This window comes from Nilaparvata lugens, chromosome 3, assembly GCF_014356525.2.
Source record: "Nilaparvata lugens isolate BPH chromosome 3, ASM1435652v1, whole genome shotgun sequence".
Classification (NCBI taxonomy): Eukaryota; Metazoa; Arthropoda; class Insecta; order Hemiptera; family Delphacidae; genus Nilaparvata; species Nilaparvata lugens.
The window spans coordinates 26,466,886-26,485,083 of NC_052506.1; the positions used below are offsets into that span (position 1 = coordinate 26,466,886).

Consider the following 18,198-nt stretch of genomic DNA (forward strand, 5'->3'; position numbering starts at 1 on the left):
TATATATTCTCAATTTCGATAAAAATAGCTTAGATTTATAATAAATAGATTAATAAGTTATGAATTCTCGTAGCTTTAAAGCTTCAATTTTCCAATCATTCCCATTTTTTTAAACTATTAATAGTTTACATGTACTCACTAGTATAAATATCATTATATTTTGTATCTCAGATAACCATTGAATTAACTTAGGCTATTATTTTTTAAGTAGTCATTAATGGTAGCGTGAATAAACAAGAGGAATGATTGAATTCATTTGATTGTCTTTAAATCTAGACAATATAGGTATTTTAAAATGAGGGTGTGTGCGCACAGAGAACCTATTCAGAACAAAATTGATGGTACAATTACTTTTTGGAATTGAGAATAGACATTGATAGAATAAGTAGAATTTGAAACAATAAAAATACAAAATGTCCTAGCTGGCTCAGGTCTGGTGTAAGAGATTTCAGGTCGTACCTGATCAATTTCATGGCCTCTGACATGACTTAAGGATTGCTTCTTATTCTGACTACAGCCACTCCAATTTGGAATTAGGAGTGGACATTGATAGAAGAAATATTTTTTTCAAAATACTGAATGTGTAAGCGTGGCCACTAAAGACAGGACAAGTTTGTTGAACACGTGTGTGAACATACATTGTTGTGTCAACACAGAAAACAAAATTTCGAACAAAATTTTCTGAGGTTAGGATTTGTAACTTTGATTTTTTGTTGTTTATTTTTTCTTTGCTACTCTGAGGTAAAACAATTTTTGTATCGTTATAATTAATTTGTAATTTTCCAGATGTTAATATTAATTTATTGTTTGTGTATTTTATGTTAGAATCTGCTGTCAAACAGCTGTTTTTTGATCAAAGCAACTCGATGATGACACAACATGCATGACGAGCATTGGTGAACACACATGCTCAAAACACTTGTTCTGTCGTTAGTAGCCACCCTAACAAGAAACTTATAAACATTTGAGAGTGGACGTTTCAGATTAGAATTGCCTATCTCTGATTTGAATGGAAGCAAGGTTTCCAACACTCACTCCATGTGATTCTTGTTCTCAGAGAAGACGCGTAGTAGGAACTCGCCCTCCTCATTTGGCTCGAACGTGGAGGGCACGATGCAGTAGACGCCGGGTGGCAGCTTGAAGCGAGCCGTCACCTCACGCAGGTTGATGAATGTGGGCGATCGAGCCACCGACGCGTTGTACTTGAAGAACTTCTCGTCCAACGGTTTCGGCAGGTTATCTGGGTCTTCCAACTGTCACAAACCAACAAACGGATTTATTGGTATCTGATATTTGAGGGGATTTATAGGAAATTGATATTGAATCGAGAAAGAATTAATAAATGGTAGTAGTGACAGAATAGCTCATTGACATTAAGTGCCGTCTCCCGAGCTCGGGATTTAGCAAAGTTCTAGACTTTAAATAGCTGAAGTCAGAAAATTGGCTTTCCGAAATGGGACATAGTCGTAGTTCACGTTTAAATTAAATTTCAAGAAACTAGAAAATTGAATACAAAATAATATAAAGAGAAAAGAGTGTGAAGTTTCAGCTATTTTGAATTATTATGGAATGTTTCATTTCGTCAAGGAAAAACGTTTCCAATTAAAGAAATTAGAAAAAAATATTATCATAAAAACTACGACTACGCCCCGTTCCGGAAAACCAATTTTCTGACTCCAGCTGCTCAAAGTCTAGAACTTGGCTACATCCCGAGCTCGAAAACCGGCCCTTAAACTGAATAACTGATAATCAAGTCTACACATTGCACACTAATCCTGGTGTCAAGTCATTTGGCAAAGTCAAATTCAATGTTTTACTTGAGTTTTAAACAACACACATATTCTAGAGAAATAAAAATAGTTCAAATAATAATATTCAAAACAGTAGAGGAGACTGATAGGTTGAAAAACACTCACATGGTACATGGCAAACCCGATGGTGAGACACTCAGCACCCATTTTGCGCTGCGATCGCCTGTTCTTCTGCATGAGAGCAACAATGACGGTACACTTGTCATCCTCGTCCTCATCATCAGGGTCGTTCAGAGTGATCGTGTACTGGGGATTGTGCCAGAACGTCTCTGCGAAATTCCAATCACGTTGCTCAATTGACTCATTAGGCTCTCAGCAAATGTTCTCTTTAAATAACTTTATGTAAATTATGTTATTTTTTAATTATTTACAAAATTAACAGTAATCTAATTGATCTTTCTCGTTTCATGAAATTTTTAGTACAAGGAAATTTTCTTCATGTGAAGATCAAGTTTCATTATCATGACTATAAGCGTGACTCTTGAAAATAAAATAATGAAATCACTGATTTCTCAGATTAATTTATTATACTTGGTTGATTTTAACCAAGTGAAAACTTATCATTATGTTTAAACATAGAAATATATTTGAAGTGAAATGTTTAGAAGAGGCATACAACAGGAGGAGTAGAGCCATAGTCATATTTTTCTCTATTTGTTTCATTTTTATTTCATACGATTGACCAAACTCTATTTATTATAGAACTAAATTCAGTTATGGAATTATGTGAATTGTATATAAATGTGAAAATTCACACATATAATACTGAAATTACAGTAATTCAATCACCAGATCGGTAATTCATCAGATTATCCTTCCAAATTCCAAATTGCTAGTTTCATCATTTCGGACATTTATTTTATAAAGTTTTTTATCGTATAATGATAGTTTGACACCTATAGTGGGACATAAAATTGTACTCAAATTCTTGTAATGTGTAAATAGGACAAATTTTTGGAAAGTTTACTATTAATTTGTGAAATTTGGGAGTGAAGCTGTTTTGGACTAGGCCTGTTGCTTTCGCCCAGTCTTATATTTGATATGATTTGCAATTCTGTAGGCCTATTAATGAATGATGAATTCATCAGATCTGAAAATCTACCGACACAATAACATTATATAAGATCTTGATGCAAGGACTGGAGAAATTAGGTTCAAATGTTCAGAAATCATTTGAAAATATTCAAGAATTACCAGGAGATTTGTATGAATTTCCTGTTTTTCTGGTGAAAAAGGGGGGAATAGTGAATGCCGCAAAAATTGGAGAACATTCCATGGTTGGAACCACTGTTCTATAGTGAGATCCACGTTATAATATTTGATTAACATTGGTGTTGTTATCCTTGTCCATCATTCGACAAAGAAAATAGCGCTATCCTTTTCTAGCTCATCAACGTTGCCTGACCGTTTTTTTAACAATTTTCAATTCATTTTATTATTTGGCACAATTTGATTTTTAACATATGAAATTAGTAACAATGTAGAAATATGATTAACAGAATATTATCTATTATTTAATTATTGAAAAATATTTTTTCTTGACGAATGAAATATACCGTAATTAATTATTTCAAACAAGAATGAACAGTTAATACATATTACATCAGATAGGCCTTTACCGGTATCAGCTATCCTCTATAGAAGGCAGTGGCATGGTAGCGAATCGTCAAGGCTGTTCTCCCATCTCTCTCCACTGTCATTATAACGTGGACCCTACTACAGATGTATCTTTAGATTAAATTGCAGTTATTGCAATAACAATAATTATTCGCTTACAGCTTCTAAAATTCAGCTATTGTATATGAGACTCACCCAGATAGTTTCTGCAACCGCCAGCCGTTACCCCCCTCACCCACTCTCCCTCGAACACACTCATCTCCCACTTCTTCTTGTCGTGCTCCGTCAGGGCATCCTCAACCAGCGAGTCCGGGTTCAGGTTGCAGATTTCCAGTCGGTCGAATCGCTCTGCGAAATCCCGGTACGACATCCAGAACTCCCCATCCTCCGAGAATGTCAGGCCGATCTCCTGCTTCTCACTCTCCGGAATGAACCTCCATTCTGGGGATCTAAAAATAAAATTTTGATAATACAATAAAATTGTCAATCTTAGTTTTAAAAAATTGTTAAAATTGTCAAATTAGTTTTCAGTATATCAATAGTATAGAGAATTAATGATAGGCTACTTTCAAAGCTTCCTTCCAACTTTATGAGAATTTAATACAGTGGAGCCTCGATACAGTGCACCCCGTTATAGTGCATTTTTCTGCAGCCCCTTGAAACGTCCATATAGTAGATTCCCGACAGACCTCGTAGAAGTATATTTTTTTAGCAATCCCTTGAGATGTACTAAATCGAGATTCCACCGTATTTATCAAGCTTTCTCGATAATTATCGTTTTTCAAAGGTGATAGATTAATAAACTTATAACGAGCCACTTAGAATTTTCTGAAAAAATGTGGAGTAAAGCAGACATAAATTCAAAGTTCCTTCCCAGAACAAAAACGTTGGATAAATTCAACACTTCTCATAGAAACGTTGTAAAATGTTCCATACTGGGATAAAACCATATATTTCACCATATTTTATTGAAACTGTGTATTTTATGTGGAGAAAATCTCTAGAAAATATTTCTATTATACAACTTTTTAATAAAGGATACAGCAACAATGTTCTCATTGTTATATTTCAAATTTACATATTTAACTTATCAAATGAAGACTACTTAATAGTGTTCATTAACAAGGAAGGGAACAAGGAAGTGGAAGTTTCAGAATTTAGCTATTGTCTCTGTAATACCAAAACAAGAAAGTTTTCCAATGGACTTTGCCTACAAGATAAGGGAGCAATGCAAATGTAAGGAAACTAGTTTCCATAATTATTTACCGAATAATTTTGAATACTAAACCACGTTGACAAAATATAAGATGTAATAAATCTCACTTTATTTATACCTAATAATCTACTGATTCGCAGGAAATGTAACTCACTTGTCACTCCATGCTCCATTCCATTCGGCTTCGTTACCCCAGGGATTTCTTAACCTGAGTAAGGGAATTTTGCCAGTTTTATTTGGGGTGGCAATGTCCACCAACTTTATCCTAGTGATACTGTAGGCATGGCCCTTGACCAGGCCTTCTGGAGTTTGAGCTTCTAATACATTTGGATCAGCCTGCAAAATACACAAAAAATTATCAACTTTATAAAAAAATTTACTGCAAATGAAAATAATTTAGCTTTAGAACACTTGGGGTTGATTTCTCCAAAAAGGTAAACTAAAATTCGAGCTTAAACCATCAACTGACTCAATTGAAACACATTATAATAAATATGAGCATACAATAACTAAACGAATTCAAAAGTTAAACCAGCTTTGGAGAAAGCGACCTTTATGAATTTATATATCGACGAAATACTGCAATGCTTGTAGAACAGGAAAAGAAGGTTTATAGTTAAAAAATTCATGTTTTCTCTTCAAGTTTATCTTTTCCATGGCTCAACTAACTACAATGGTACCGTACTATTCAACAAATAAACGAATTTGGAGATTCCATTCTTCAGTAGTTAATATTGCAGATTGAGTAGTTCAGAGTAATCTTTAGAATCACCTACATACTTGAAAGAAAGCAAATTTACACGAAATAAGATGAAAACCTCAATATTAAAAGCCTTTACGGCTTTTATTTGAAAGAATTACGAGCCTAGACGCTTATTAAACAATGAAAAATTAGGTAGATTTTCATGCCATTCATAATAATAAGCCATACATTTATAATCAAGCGTAAGAATAAATTATAATGGGTTAAAGCCTTAAAGCAGCTTTCCTTTGAAAATAATTGAAAGTTGTATCAATTGGTAACAGTCACGTCATTGTGTGAGGATTTCAATAATATTGTCAAAATTGTTTTTGTATAATGGTTTTAATGCCAATAAATGAAATTAAATCAATTGGTAAAATCTACATAAAACTATTTTTTCTACGAATAGAATCGAGCCCTTGATGAACAGCTTTTTTGACAATGCCTTGAAAACCCTTGCTGTGGCAAATAGTTCCTCTGTAATAATCTACATAGGACCTAATAAACCTACAATGATTCAGGTCCAGCAAAAACAATACTGAGTAGCTACTTGTGCCGTGTGGGTAAAACTTAAGAGGCCATGATTTTAAATGCTCTTTAGTGGCACTTGAGTCAAGTAACTTAAAGAGATGAAGTAGTCTATGAATATAGCCCCAACTTTTTTGCTGAAATTTATTTTCCTTACTACGAAATACTTGACGTTTCTTATATTTGAATCCCCTGGTGAATTGGAAAAAACGAGTAAGTTATTATTTGTACTTGAGTTAAACTTACTTCGATTGAGCATCCCATCAAAGATGACCTTTCATGTGCCTTTTCCATGATTTTGAAAAGATTTGACGGTGCTTTTTCCCTCAACTCGTAGTTTTCAGTGACGCCGCCTGTGAAATCTTCCATGGCTTCGCAAGTGGTACCGCCTTTTAGTGCTTCATAAGAGCCGTGTAGTCTGAGAATTGAATTTTTCGAATTGGATCATATTAGAGTTGAGAGAATAATAAACCATGCAAGTACATCACTTAATAATTTTATTTCGAGGATTCCAAGAAAATTTCACTGTAATTGAAATCAGAACAGTATCCCGTTTACCTAACAGTACAGTACAAACTATCAGTTATGTGAAAATTGAGGAAATAAAAAAATTAATATCTTTGAAGGAGTTATCTGACTGTGAAGCATGTCTTTCTAGAAATAAGAGGCGACCACCATATAGATGCTCAATTTATTCATAAATACATTCCGTAAATGGATGCTGCAATTTACCCATTGATATATCCATTTATACAAATATACCACCAACTAAAATGATTGCGGGAGAAAAATTGCCAACTTAGAACATAGTCCAAGACCAAACCAAGGTTAGATCTTCATTTTACATAACTCAGTACAGTTGATTCGTCGAGAATGTCAGTTCAAAGTTTTCTATCCAACTTACCATCACTCTTATAAGAAAGTCATTTTTTTCTGAATATGAAACATGTCTTCCATGAATTATAAAAATTATAAAATTATATAATTGCCTATAGTATATTACTAGTAGCCCAAAATTCAGGTAACACAAGCTCGTATAATTATGATGGGTAGTGACTTTCGGGTCATTCTGTATAGTTTCTACCTTAAAGTCATCAAAAATTAACTTTTTCAATTGAAACTCTCAACTTACTTGGCATACGCCTTCTCCAGCAAAGCGCTCCAGAATTCGTTCTGTTCATTGGAATGCAGGAAAACAAGCTTTCCATAGTAAGTTGGGAGGCGATCATCAATCACAACATCAACCCAGCGACCGTACTGCCAAAACCTACAACAAAATAAAACTAACAAATTTCAAAATATCAAGATTAATGTAAATATTGAAAAATATAACTTTTGATATAAAAACAATATTTTTATGAAATAATAAAAGTATGTTTCTAACTATACATTGAATTGTATGCCTTATATACATAATGTATTATTAAAAACAATATTAATATTATACTATTTATATTATTAATAAAGACAATACTAGTAGTTCTGTAAACAGTAGACCTCGCGCAGTTATAAACCGCAGCCTCCTCTTATACTGTCCATCAGAGTAAATCCTGTCTGTATGTCGTGTAGGCGAGATATCGGTGTTAAAACGGCTAATGGCTGTTGGGGTTGGTATATCAAAAATGCTAACATCAAAAGTAAATCTCCTTCAAGACATACTGGCAACAGGACAGCCCAAGTTCAAAGCAGAGAAAGTTCGAGTGACAATACTTTGTTATTTTAGTTTAACTGCATGCGTTATTGCACGCAATCAATAGTTAATTTATCCATTCATTTATTCACAATGGAGACAACGGGTTTCCCCAAATATGTGTCCTTAACAATAAAAATTGTACAGATACAAATGAAAAAATGAAAATAATGATAAAAATAATACGAACTTATGCAATAATTGACCGAGCGAAGTGAGGTCCAAGATTCAAGTCGACGGTTTGGCATTTCTCTTAATGTTCAAATGTTTAAATTGTCTGATTTTCACTCTAATATTGGCGTATAAAGGAGGCTCCTTTTTCCTTTTATATTATCATTGAAATGCAAAACTTCCAAAAACCTTGTATATACGTCGACGGGCAATTTAAAAAGGAACATACCTGTCAAATTCCATGAAAATCTATTACCGCGTTTCGCCGTAAATGCGCAACATATTTAACATATAAACATTAAGAGAAATGCCAAACCGTCGACTTGAATCTTGGACCTCACTTCGCTCGGTCAATTATAGTACAGTATGGTAGTGTATATGACCATGGAGTAATTCATATTTATACAGAAATTTAAGTGAGGATTCATTTTGGTCTTTGAATTGTTGAAAAATAATTTGAAAAATTCAATTTTTTTATCAGAGGTTTCCAAAACAGATAGTTACATCTTAATCCATTAAAAGGATGAATAACTCTGCATAAAAAAGAAGTTTTAATTTTTTGTTCCTTCAGATTATTGAAAAATTGAATTGATTCTTAGTTAACATTATGAATAGTGATTGCATCTTGATCCATCCACAAATATGTTTGATTCTGCAAAATAATTCCAATTTTCCGTTCCATCAAAAAAATTGAGAGCGCATCTTCATAATTTAGTAACACTCTGTCCTTGAACTAAATTACATGTTGCAGCTCACTTACTTTAATAAACATTTCTCATGCAATATATCATCACACAGAGCACGAGTGAATCATGCCCACTAAAAGCATGAAACAAGCGTACACCAATGTCACCAATTACAAAATCGGAAGTTATAAAATAGAATCACAATTCTTCTGTTCAGATAGTGCTGATAGAATAGGTCTATAATTATTCAATATTATTATCTTGAATGACTCACTTGATCAATTTATAAAATGATTTTGGTATAATTCCATCAATATTACTGAATCTATAGATTTTTGGAAGATTTATGGAAGTAGATCATGTAATACCACAAACATGTTTTTATCATGCTATTTGTCGTGCATCATGATTGATGTATATGACTCATCAACATGATTATGCCTTACTTCTTCTCACTTCAGAAATCATGTCTTTTAAACAAGGAAGAATTAAAAAATGAATAATTATTAGTGTGACTCAGTTAACATAGTTTTATACAGAACTTGTGATTCAAGAAAAAGCTGTTCACACCAAGAGCGGTTGAGAAACAAGGACCGACGATACTCAAGTGAGGTCTAACAAAAACATACAATTCAACACCACTAAACACACTCAACTCAAATCAAAACTAATGACAAACCAATGTTAATCAATAGCACTTAATCAATATTTATTTATTTATTACATTCCACAAACACAATATCAAATGAATGATCGGGAGAAAATCAACAGGATAAACCCATAACTGTTTCTCTCCCTAATTTTGATTAACTATTTACACAAGAAAAAAATCTTTGAAAAACTCCTCTCAACTCAGCACAACACGCCATATACAATACAATAAATCGTTACTGAACTCGGCATATTGTTTATGTTGTGTTTAATTGAGGAAAATTGTAATGTTTACTGTTAAATTCAAGTTGAGTTTTGTCTGAGCTGTAATAATCAATTACTAATTTAATTTAATTTATTGTACAATTGCTTATTAGGAAATATTTATCCTAAATCCTATAGCAGGCATGTTGACGTTTACAAAATTCGATTTAAGGACGATATAGATACATAAGTGAACGAGCTGTAATAATTAATTAATTTATATTAATTGATTCTTATTTTATTACGAATTTTCTAACTTTGTTGTAGTTCAGACACTGTGTGTTACTTGTAAATATTTGAAAAAACTCTTACTTTTGTTGGAGTATTGAGGAATGCATTTCACTCCTGAAGCGGAGCTTCATCAGCCTCAGGCTCAACAAAAGTAAGAGTTTTTTCAAATATTTACAAGTAACACAGTGTCTGAACTACAACAAAGTTATTATATAGTGTTTTGTCATGGAAAGCAACTTCAACGAATTTTCTGTTGAGTTTTATTGCTTGTGTTAGGTAGCATAATAAATAAATATACTGGGTAGGTCGATTACAATTCAACTGTTATTAGAAAATTATAATAATTAGGTGCTCGAATACATTTGGATAGATCATAAAAAACTAATTGAACAATCACTTTTGTGGTGAGGGCTACTCCTATTTATGAAAAACTAAATTTATTGAAAATGACATTATAAATCGAAACATGTCATGGAAAATAAAATTGAGTTGAAAAAAGGGTACTTCGATTTTTTAATTTTTACATTATAAAATAAAAGTGCAATACTTAATAATGAATAACCAACCTGAAATGGAAAATGCCCGCATAGTTGTCCTGGAAGCTCTGATCGTTGGGCACAACTTGCTGGAACAGATGCTCGTCCATAGTCAGGTTCGCTACGGCCGCCAACAGCCAGCAATCACCTTGAAAATAAAACGTCCTAAAACTGAATTGCAGACAATGAATAGACCTGAACATTATAAATGCTGATAAAAACCAGTGATTATACCTAATAGAACAAAATAGAGATAATCTAGGTTCTGCTTAGAAAATATTTTACAATCTTATGTAAAATGAATTAGGTATCTTATATCACCACTGAGATATGAGTAGAATCAATACCTACCTACTATTACTTATATTAGGTAATAGTAATAGTAGGTATTGGTAGAATACACGTCTATCTATCTATATATAGGGAAAAGCGAAATGGCACTCACTCACTCGCAGAACTAAAAATCTACCGGACCAAAAACGTTCAAATATGGTAGGGTTCAGTTGGCCCTTTAGAGGCGCACTAAGAACGGATTTGGAAAAATTTCCAAAGATACGCCCAAAATCTGCGTTTTTCCAGCGTTTTCTCAGCTTTATCGAGAACAAATAAACAAAAAAAATTCAAATTTGGTACAGAAGCTCAGCTAGGGTGTAATAATGTTGTGTTGGAAGGAATTTGCAATAACGTCAAAGATACGCCCAAAATTAGCGTTTTTCCAGCGTTTTTTTTGCGCTTTCTCAGCTTTATCGAGAACAAATGAACAGAAAATGTTCAAATTCACTACAGAAGCTCAGCTGGGGAAGGAAGTTAATGTTGAAGGAAGTGATATTAAAGTAGAGTTATTTCATTCAGATATCACTGATGTACAAACAGCACCATACTCTTTAGCTACTTCTTGGTTATTGTCAATCAAATATGGAAATGTAGAAGGAATTTGAAATAACGCCAAAGATACGCCTAAAATTAGGCTAGACTGGAGTACAATAATTCTCATAATATCCTAACGAAGTTTTCCACCGTGCACTAAATAATTTAAATTAATCGGTGATTGAATCGAGCGAGGAAGTATTTTGACTTTCTGAAGGAATGAAGCATGCCCAAATGAAAAATGCAGGCGAGAGAAGCGAGCCCGCTAATCTCATTTTTGGACGATCCAGTCGGGGGTCCAGCGGCGGAGCCCTCTGGCTAAACGGATATGGCAAGCGAAGCAAGCCTGACGACTAGTACTATATAATAAAGGAAAGAACTGGCTTATACACGTACGGGATATGAAAATTATGTTTGACGCATCATCACGTCTGAACTACTGGACTGATTAACTTGAAATTCTGAATTAATAGATTCTCAATTAACCGAGCATGGTTATGGACATATTTTCAATTCTTCAAGATTTCATTACGTCAAGCTTTCAGTTTGTCAAGTTTTAAAATAGACCCTTGCGGAGCACGAATTTCTTGCCAGTTTGAAATAGAGAATAACAACAGAAATACAGTTGAAAAGTCAAGAATGACAACTAAATCAATATGGAATAACCTATTCATATAATGCATAAGAGGATAATATAGTGAATAATTTTTCAACGTTTACATCCCTTATAATAACTGCACTGGCCTAAATTAGATTAAATGTTCTTAATACAACAATGGATCTAGTGTTAATTCAACTCACCAAGTTCTCCTTGTTGAACATCGAATCGAGTGGCTCCCTCCACGAAGAATTGTGGATCATCAGCAATTTCCTGTAAAAATAAAAATAAATTCTGTTGAAGAACTGATACCTTGAGTTATCTTTTTCACGTGAGTGGGATTATTGGATAAGTGGGATGGTTTATCGTTCAATCATCGAATTTTTTTCAATAGAAATTTTATCATAGGAAGATTATAGTGTACCGTAGGCTATTAGTGTTATTGTGAAGATTACACTAATTTCTTGAAGATGTATTTGGAAAGCCTGTTGACACTTATTTCATCAGAATATGTAAAATTATGTTATCTATTATTCTGATTGATACAAGTGTAACAGTAGCTCAAGTCTCTCAAATAGTAGTTTCAATCAAACTAAAGGCCTACTCTGATTTCATTAGGGTATAGTATACCGTACTTTGATTTTATCGACTGGAAGCCAAGGTTACAAATGATTTCATCCAAACTATGCTTCGAATTGTTCAAGCGGAACTAAGAACTAACCAAGTTGTGAAGTAATATATAGTAATATATACCAAGTTGTATATCTTTGACTGGTAGCTCAAGTCTCAACTCATTTCAACCAAACTTAACTTCGATTTCATCAAGCAGAACTATGAACTAACAGCTTATTTAAACTCACCAACTTAACTCGGCAAAATAATTCATTGCTTTTTTTCTTTCTTAATTAAAAATATGAAGGTGCCCCAAACAGGACTTTCAGTCCTCGGGGTACTTGAAATTATTTATTCTTCTTTTGATGTAAATGAATTATTGTGATTTCTTTGTACAACGTGTAATAATTGTATTATTTTTATTATCTTTATTTTTTATAACTTGCAAGATTGTTGTTGTTATATACTGTACTTATAATCATGTGTAATGTATAAATTGGAAGAATAAATGAATTTATTATTATTATTATTATTTATTCTAATAAAACTATACATCGACTTTATCAAGCAGAACTAATGAAGGTGTGAATTATGTTGTAGTGCCTTACCATGGGCCTCTTCCACTCGATAGGTCGATTGAGTGATTTGCTGAAATAGAGCGACGAGTCGACCGCATCGAACTCCGAGTCCTCAAACAGCTGACCGCTGGCCAAACACGAGTCGCGGATCTTGTAGAAATCCTGAACGCCATCGGCCCGCGGACGGAAGCCTGAGCCCTTCTCTCCAAGCTAGAATACAACAGAAAAACGCAATTAGATATGTGATCGAAGAAACAAAGCATTGGGAAAATAATTCGAAACATTATTATATAGACATAAGAAATGATCGAATCGGCCAATGAATAAACACAGCATTGGAAAAACAATTCCAAAAATTAGATGAGGTAGATATTATATGGAATGATCGAATTGACTGATTAATAAACACAACATTCAACAAAATTTAATGTCAACAAAAATATTTCGTTGGTAGAGTATTTTATAGAGTACAAGAGTTCCTTTCAAACCAAGACTAGGTTGATTTACTTGTGTTGATTTATTTAAAATTAGTGTTGATTAAGTATTATGTAAAATTGATGACCTGACTTGTCTTATACTCCATAACTGGAGTCCTTAGGACGAAATGTTCAATAATAAAAAGGGAACGATAATTCTGAGGTGACATACAGTATTTACAAATCAGATACAGTGGAAAAGTTATAGAAGTAGAACTTAATATCTCCTACCAATAATTCTGAAAAATACAAATTAAAATAAAACCAATATGAAATTTGATAATATTACAAACAGAGAAAAAAGAAGATTAATAATGTAAGAACGATATGGCTTTTAATTTCTAAATTATTATCATAGAACAAACAACAAATATTAATAAAAGAGCAATAAATATTAGAACTAGCTTCCTGGATTTGGAACTGAGCACTGATCTCAGAGATAATTCGATTAAAACTTGAGAATACAGCAAAACTATTCATATACAGTAGGTACAGTTTTGAATAGCTAAACACATACCAAACCAAGAAAAGAGTTCAAAGAGAAGTTCCTTTCATATGGACCCTTCAACATAATTACATAATGATCAAAATGGAAGCAAAACTGAAACTGAGGCTGTCAAACATATTCAAGGAAATAACAGCGCTAACCGATAAGAAAATAAGGATTCAAACTATGATAAGAATAATAATTGAGGTTTACATTCCACGTGGAAATATCGCAGTATATTTATATCAGCTAAGCTTACATTGATTAACTCCAGTATGTACAACAGAAGCCTACCTTGATGACAAATGCAAAATATGATACATTAATAGAGATCTGAATATTTATAAAATAAAATTGCATTCAAATATTGTTATAAGAACATTAATTTGAAAGTTGGATTTTCCAAACTTCTCTTAAAAACTGAGAAACTTTCTCTTCAAACTGAGAAAATTTACAGAGGCAATTATGTTTACTCTCTTCTCTAGGGCTACTCGTATTTACATCAAAAGTTAAAAATCTAAGTACCCTTTAAAATCAACGCTGAAACATGTTGTGAATAATAGGCTAAATATAAATAAAAATGAACTTTTATAATATAAATTAAAACAGGAAACACACGACATAAATAGATTAAAAACACTTAGAAACTTACATTATAATCGGAAATTTTCGAGGAACTGTGTCCCCTTTCTCGACCGAGCAGAGAGTGGTACAGTTCGAAAAAAAGGAACTTTGATTTTTATGTCTTATGTTATGTACAGAGGCTTTTATAGAAGCTATGAGACACCTATACTATTTCAAAATTGATTTCATAGTTTAGGAAGTAAGTTTATAAATTAATAGAAAACCAACCTCCAAACTATTATATAAATTACTTAGTAGGTCATAGCTATTGGTCATATCTTGTGGGTTTGCCATTAGAGAGCAGTTACAGAAAGAAAAATAATTTCTCGGATTTTTTCATTCAATTCTATTTTCTCAAATACGAAAAAAAGATCCTTGGCTTCTTTCCCAGAATTCTATTCAAGATCAAGTTTTTTTCATGGTGAAATAAAAACAGACTATTTCATCTGATTTTCTATATTCCAACATAAACTAATTATAGCCTACTTTTGGAAAGATAGGCAAGCTATCGCTCAGATCCATCTGATAGCCTAGATCTGGTCATCATCCAATTTACAGAACTGGTGTCATACAAATCACTTACAAAGTCTATGATTTAAATTGCTGAATTGATCTGATACAGGTTTCTGAACCAGAACATGAAGCAAATTACACAGCAACCTACGAAAGCTAACCAACAAAATAAATAAACCATAAAGATAGAATTTAACTGTTTAAGGCTATAATATACATTTTTCCAAAGGTACATAATCATAGTTCATGCAAGAAATTCAAGATAATGTGAGATTTTTTATAAATATTTGGTAATATTGTGGGTAATCAATAATTAGAAGACATCAAGAAATGGATAATAATGAACATAATTTATACTTTTACTCCAGATATTTGTTGCAGTTGGATAAGAGGCTCCTCAATGTATTGAAACATTTCAACGCATCTGCTAAGAACATACATTTTCATTAGCAACAGCACTAATTAAGATATTAAAGTTATATAGGCATAAACTTACAAGGAAACTAATATTTATCCTGAAACTTTCAACTTCAGAAGGGGGGGGGTGCAGTTTATCCCTGAACAACAGTAGAAGATTATAAGTCACACTACATGAATATTGGATAATTTGAATTAATATATTGGTTTATATATTTTTACATTATTTAAATCAACCCTACCAGATCAAGGGCCAGTTTACACCATATTTTATAATACGTTTTCTCTTTTCGTTTTCTAACACACCAAATTTAGCATCTTATTTGCAAATAATTGGCTTCTTATGAGTCAACACTCCTAGCAGACTATTCTGAGTGAAAGGGGGAGTCTGGCGCCTTAAAATTACTCTCTCTTCGAATCTCTCTCTACCTTTCTCTCCCAAATTAATCACTCTTGCTCTCTCATTCTCTCCACAACACACACGCACTACCTCTCGGTCATATCACCCAAACTCTCTCACTCTTTCTCTCGTCTTAACCCCTTTCATTTTTCTCTGAACCTATCGTTCACTCACTCCCTCTTTCATCTTCTCTCAACGCTCATCATCTTTCACTCTCTCTCTCTCGCCACAGAACTGACCTATTTCCGCTCTGAATATTCGGGAAGCAGGCCAAAGACCAGTCGAGATGAGATGAGAGGATAGAGCATGCCACCCGCCGAGAAAATCACTTGGACCGGCTACAGAAGCTGGCAAAGATCTCTCAGATTTTGTAACAAGTTCAGGGATTCTAGACGATCTCTGAGATACAATAGTTATAAGTGACCATCTATCTTAAATACGTATTCAATCATGATTCCTCATTTCTAGTCGTGTATCGCACCTTCATTTATTATTTTGAAAGAGATAAAGGTACATTTTTGATAGAGCACTAACGTCATTGGCCGAGACTGGACGTACCCATGTTAACGGTTCTCATGAAAATATTTGGAATACTCGGGCGTGTCTAGTCTCGGCCAATGACAGAAGAGCTCAACCTCCACTTGTCAACAGCTAATTGCCAATCGTAGAGCTTTTCCCATACTATGTATTCTGCATACTCATCTATATTATTCTGCTGCTCAATGTTTAAGCAGTTTTCAGTTCACTACAAATTAATAATGGTACTACAACCGAAACTATCATCTCAAATTGTTTCAATAAATGAGTGGTTTTGACAATATCAAATAGTTTTCATTCAAGTTGAAACAATTCTTGAAAAACGCCGATTTTGGATGTATCCTCGAAAATTTTTCCAAATCCGTTCTTATTATGCATCAAGAAAACCAGCCTACCAAATTTGAATCTTTACGGTCCAGTAGAGTATTAGTACTGTTGATGAGTTAGGAATGAATGATATTGATTTTAATTTAATAAAAATGCATTGTATTAGTAAATATTGCATCATTGATATATTGTACAATTATTCTCCTTGACCTCTCTATTCTATTATGTATTATTGGACAATATTAATATTATACTATTATATTATTAAATACAATGTTATAGTACAGTACGGTACTGTATATGACCATGGAGTAATTCATAGTTATACAAAAATTTTCCAGTAATCTTCTATTATTATTCCACTATCATTTTTTATTATTATTATCCAGCTATTATCGGTTTTTTTCCAATTTCAGACAAAATCATTATTTAAATAGAGTCAAAGGTCAAATATTTCGATAATAGATGATTACATAATTTTGCTGTTACTGTAATCACTTATCGTTGTCTTCTTGAGAAATAACAAATTGTTGAATGATGTCATTAAAGAAAAAATTGATGAATACCAGTAAACCAATGAATGATACTCTAATGGATAATAGATGTTCGGTATTTCGGGAGTAATTGATTTTAAATGAAAATGGGAGAAGTTCTTTTAGTGAAAATGAAACGTCATGAAAAAATATAGAATGATAGGTTAAATCTGTTTTTCTTTCATTCTTGTGATTCACAAGAAATGCATAATCGAATTGGATTGATGGTGAGGCGAAGGGCAAAGATTTCACTGAGAGGAAGCAAGATATTACCTCTTGGGTACTTCTACTTCGAAAATACTATCTTTAAATACTCGTTCATCTACTAACTTGATACTATTATCAAAGAATAAAAGTTTTAGTGACTGAAGGTTTCTGGAATATTTGAAAGGTCTTATAATTATAAATATGCAGTTTTCGCCATTCATTTTTCCTTGAAATTCTGTATCGAAATCATGTATCGCATGACCACCTTCCTATTTGAAAAAATAAAATTGCATTCAACATGGCGGATCCAAGATGGTGGACCAGAGTTTCGCCATAAAGGGTTTGATATAAATATGCAGTTTTCGCCATTCATTTTTCCTTGAAATTCTGTATCGAAATCATGTATCGCATGACCACCTTCCTATTTGAAAAAATAAAATTGCATTCAACATGGCGGATCCAAGATGGTGGACCAGAGTTTCGCCATAAAGGGTTTGATATAAATATGCAGTTTTCGCCATTCATTTTTCCTTGAAATTCTGTATCGAAATCAAGTATCGCATGACCACCTTCCTATTTGAAAAAATAAAATTGCATTCAACATGGCAGATCCAAGATGGTGGACCAGAGTTTCGCCATTCAAGAAACTTATTTTAGAGTATAATTATGTTGAAAATCGACTACTGTATCTGGAATGTACTTCTGGATCTCTTTTATTCAGGCAGAAGGTATTCAGATTCAGATTCCTTTATTCATGTATTTTACAAAACAAAATTCAACTTACGTTCTAGCGTTAAAAATAATTAAGAGTAAAATGACATGATGAATTATAATTATACAGACTGAAATGACATACATAAGTGGTATTGATTAATAATG

The 18,198-nt window shown here is 32.9% G+C and overlaps 1 protein-coding gene across 6 annotated transcripts in view; it reads right to left on the bottom strand.

Annotated features, from left to right (window-relative positions):
* Positions 1-18,198, bottom strand: part of LOC111047553 (calpain-A) — a 67,764-nt gene that overhangs the window by 7,841 nt on the left and 41,725 nt on the right. For all 6 annotated transcript variants that reach the window (XM_039423425.1, XM_039423427.1, XM_039423422.1 and 3 more), the window contains 9 exons: positions 12,829-13,008; positions 11,812-11,881; positions 10,174-10,291; positions 7,047-7,181; positions 6,161-6,332; positions 4,799-4,980; positions 3,624-3,877; positions 1,917-2,080; positions 1,036-1,253 (listed from right to left, as the gene is read on the bottom strand). In XM_039423425.1, the coding sequence (XP_039279359.1) occupies positions 1,036-1,253; positions 1,917-2,080; positions 3,624-3,877; positions 4,799-4,980; positions 6,161-6,332; positions 7,047-7,181; positions 10,174-10,291; positions 11,812-11,881; positions 12,829-13,008 (1,493 nt within the window). The remainder of the gene's footprint in view (positions 1-1,035; positions 1,254-1,916; positions 2,081-3,623; positions 3,878-4,798; positions 4,981-6,160; positions 6,333-7,046; positions 7,182-10,173; positions 10,292-11,811; positions 11,882-12,828; positions 13,009-18,198) is intronic.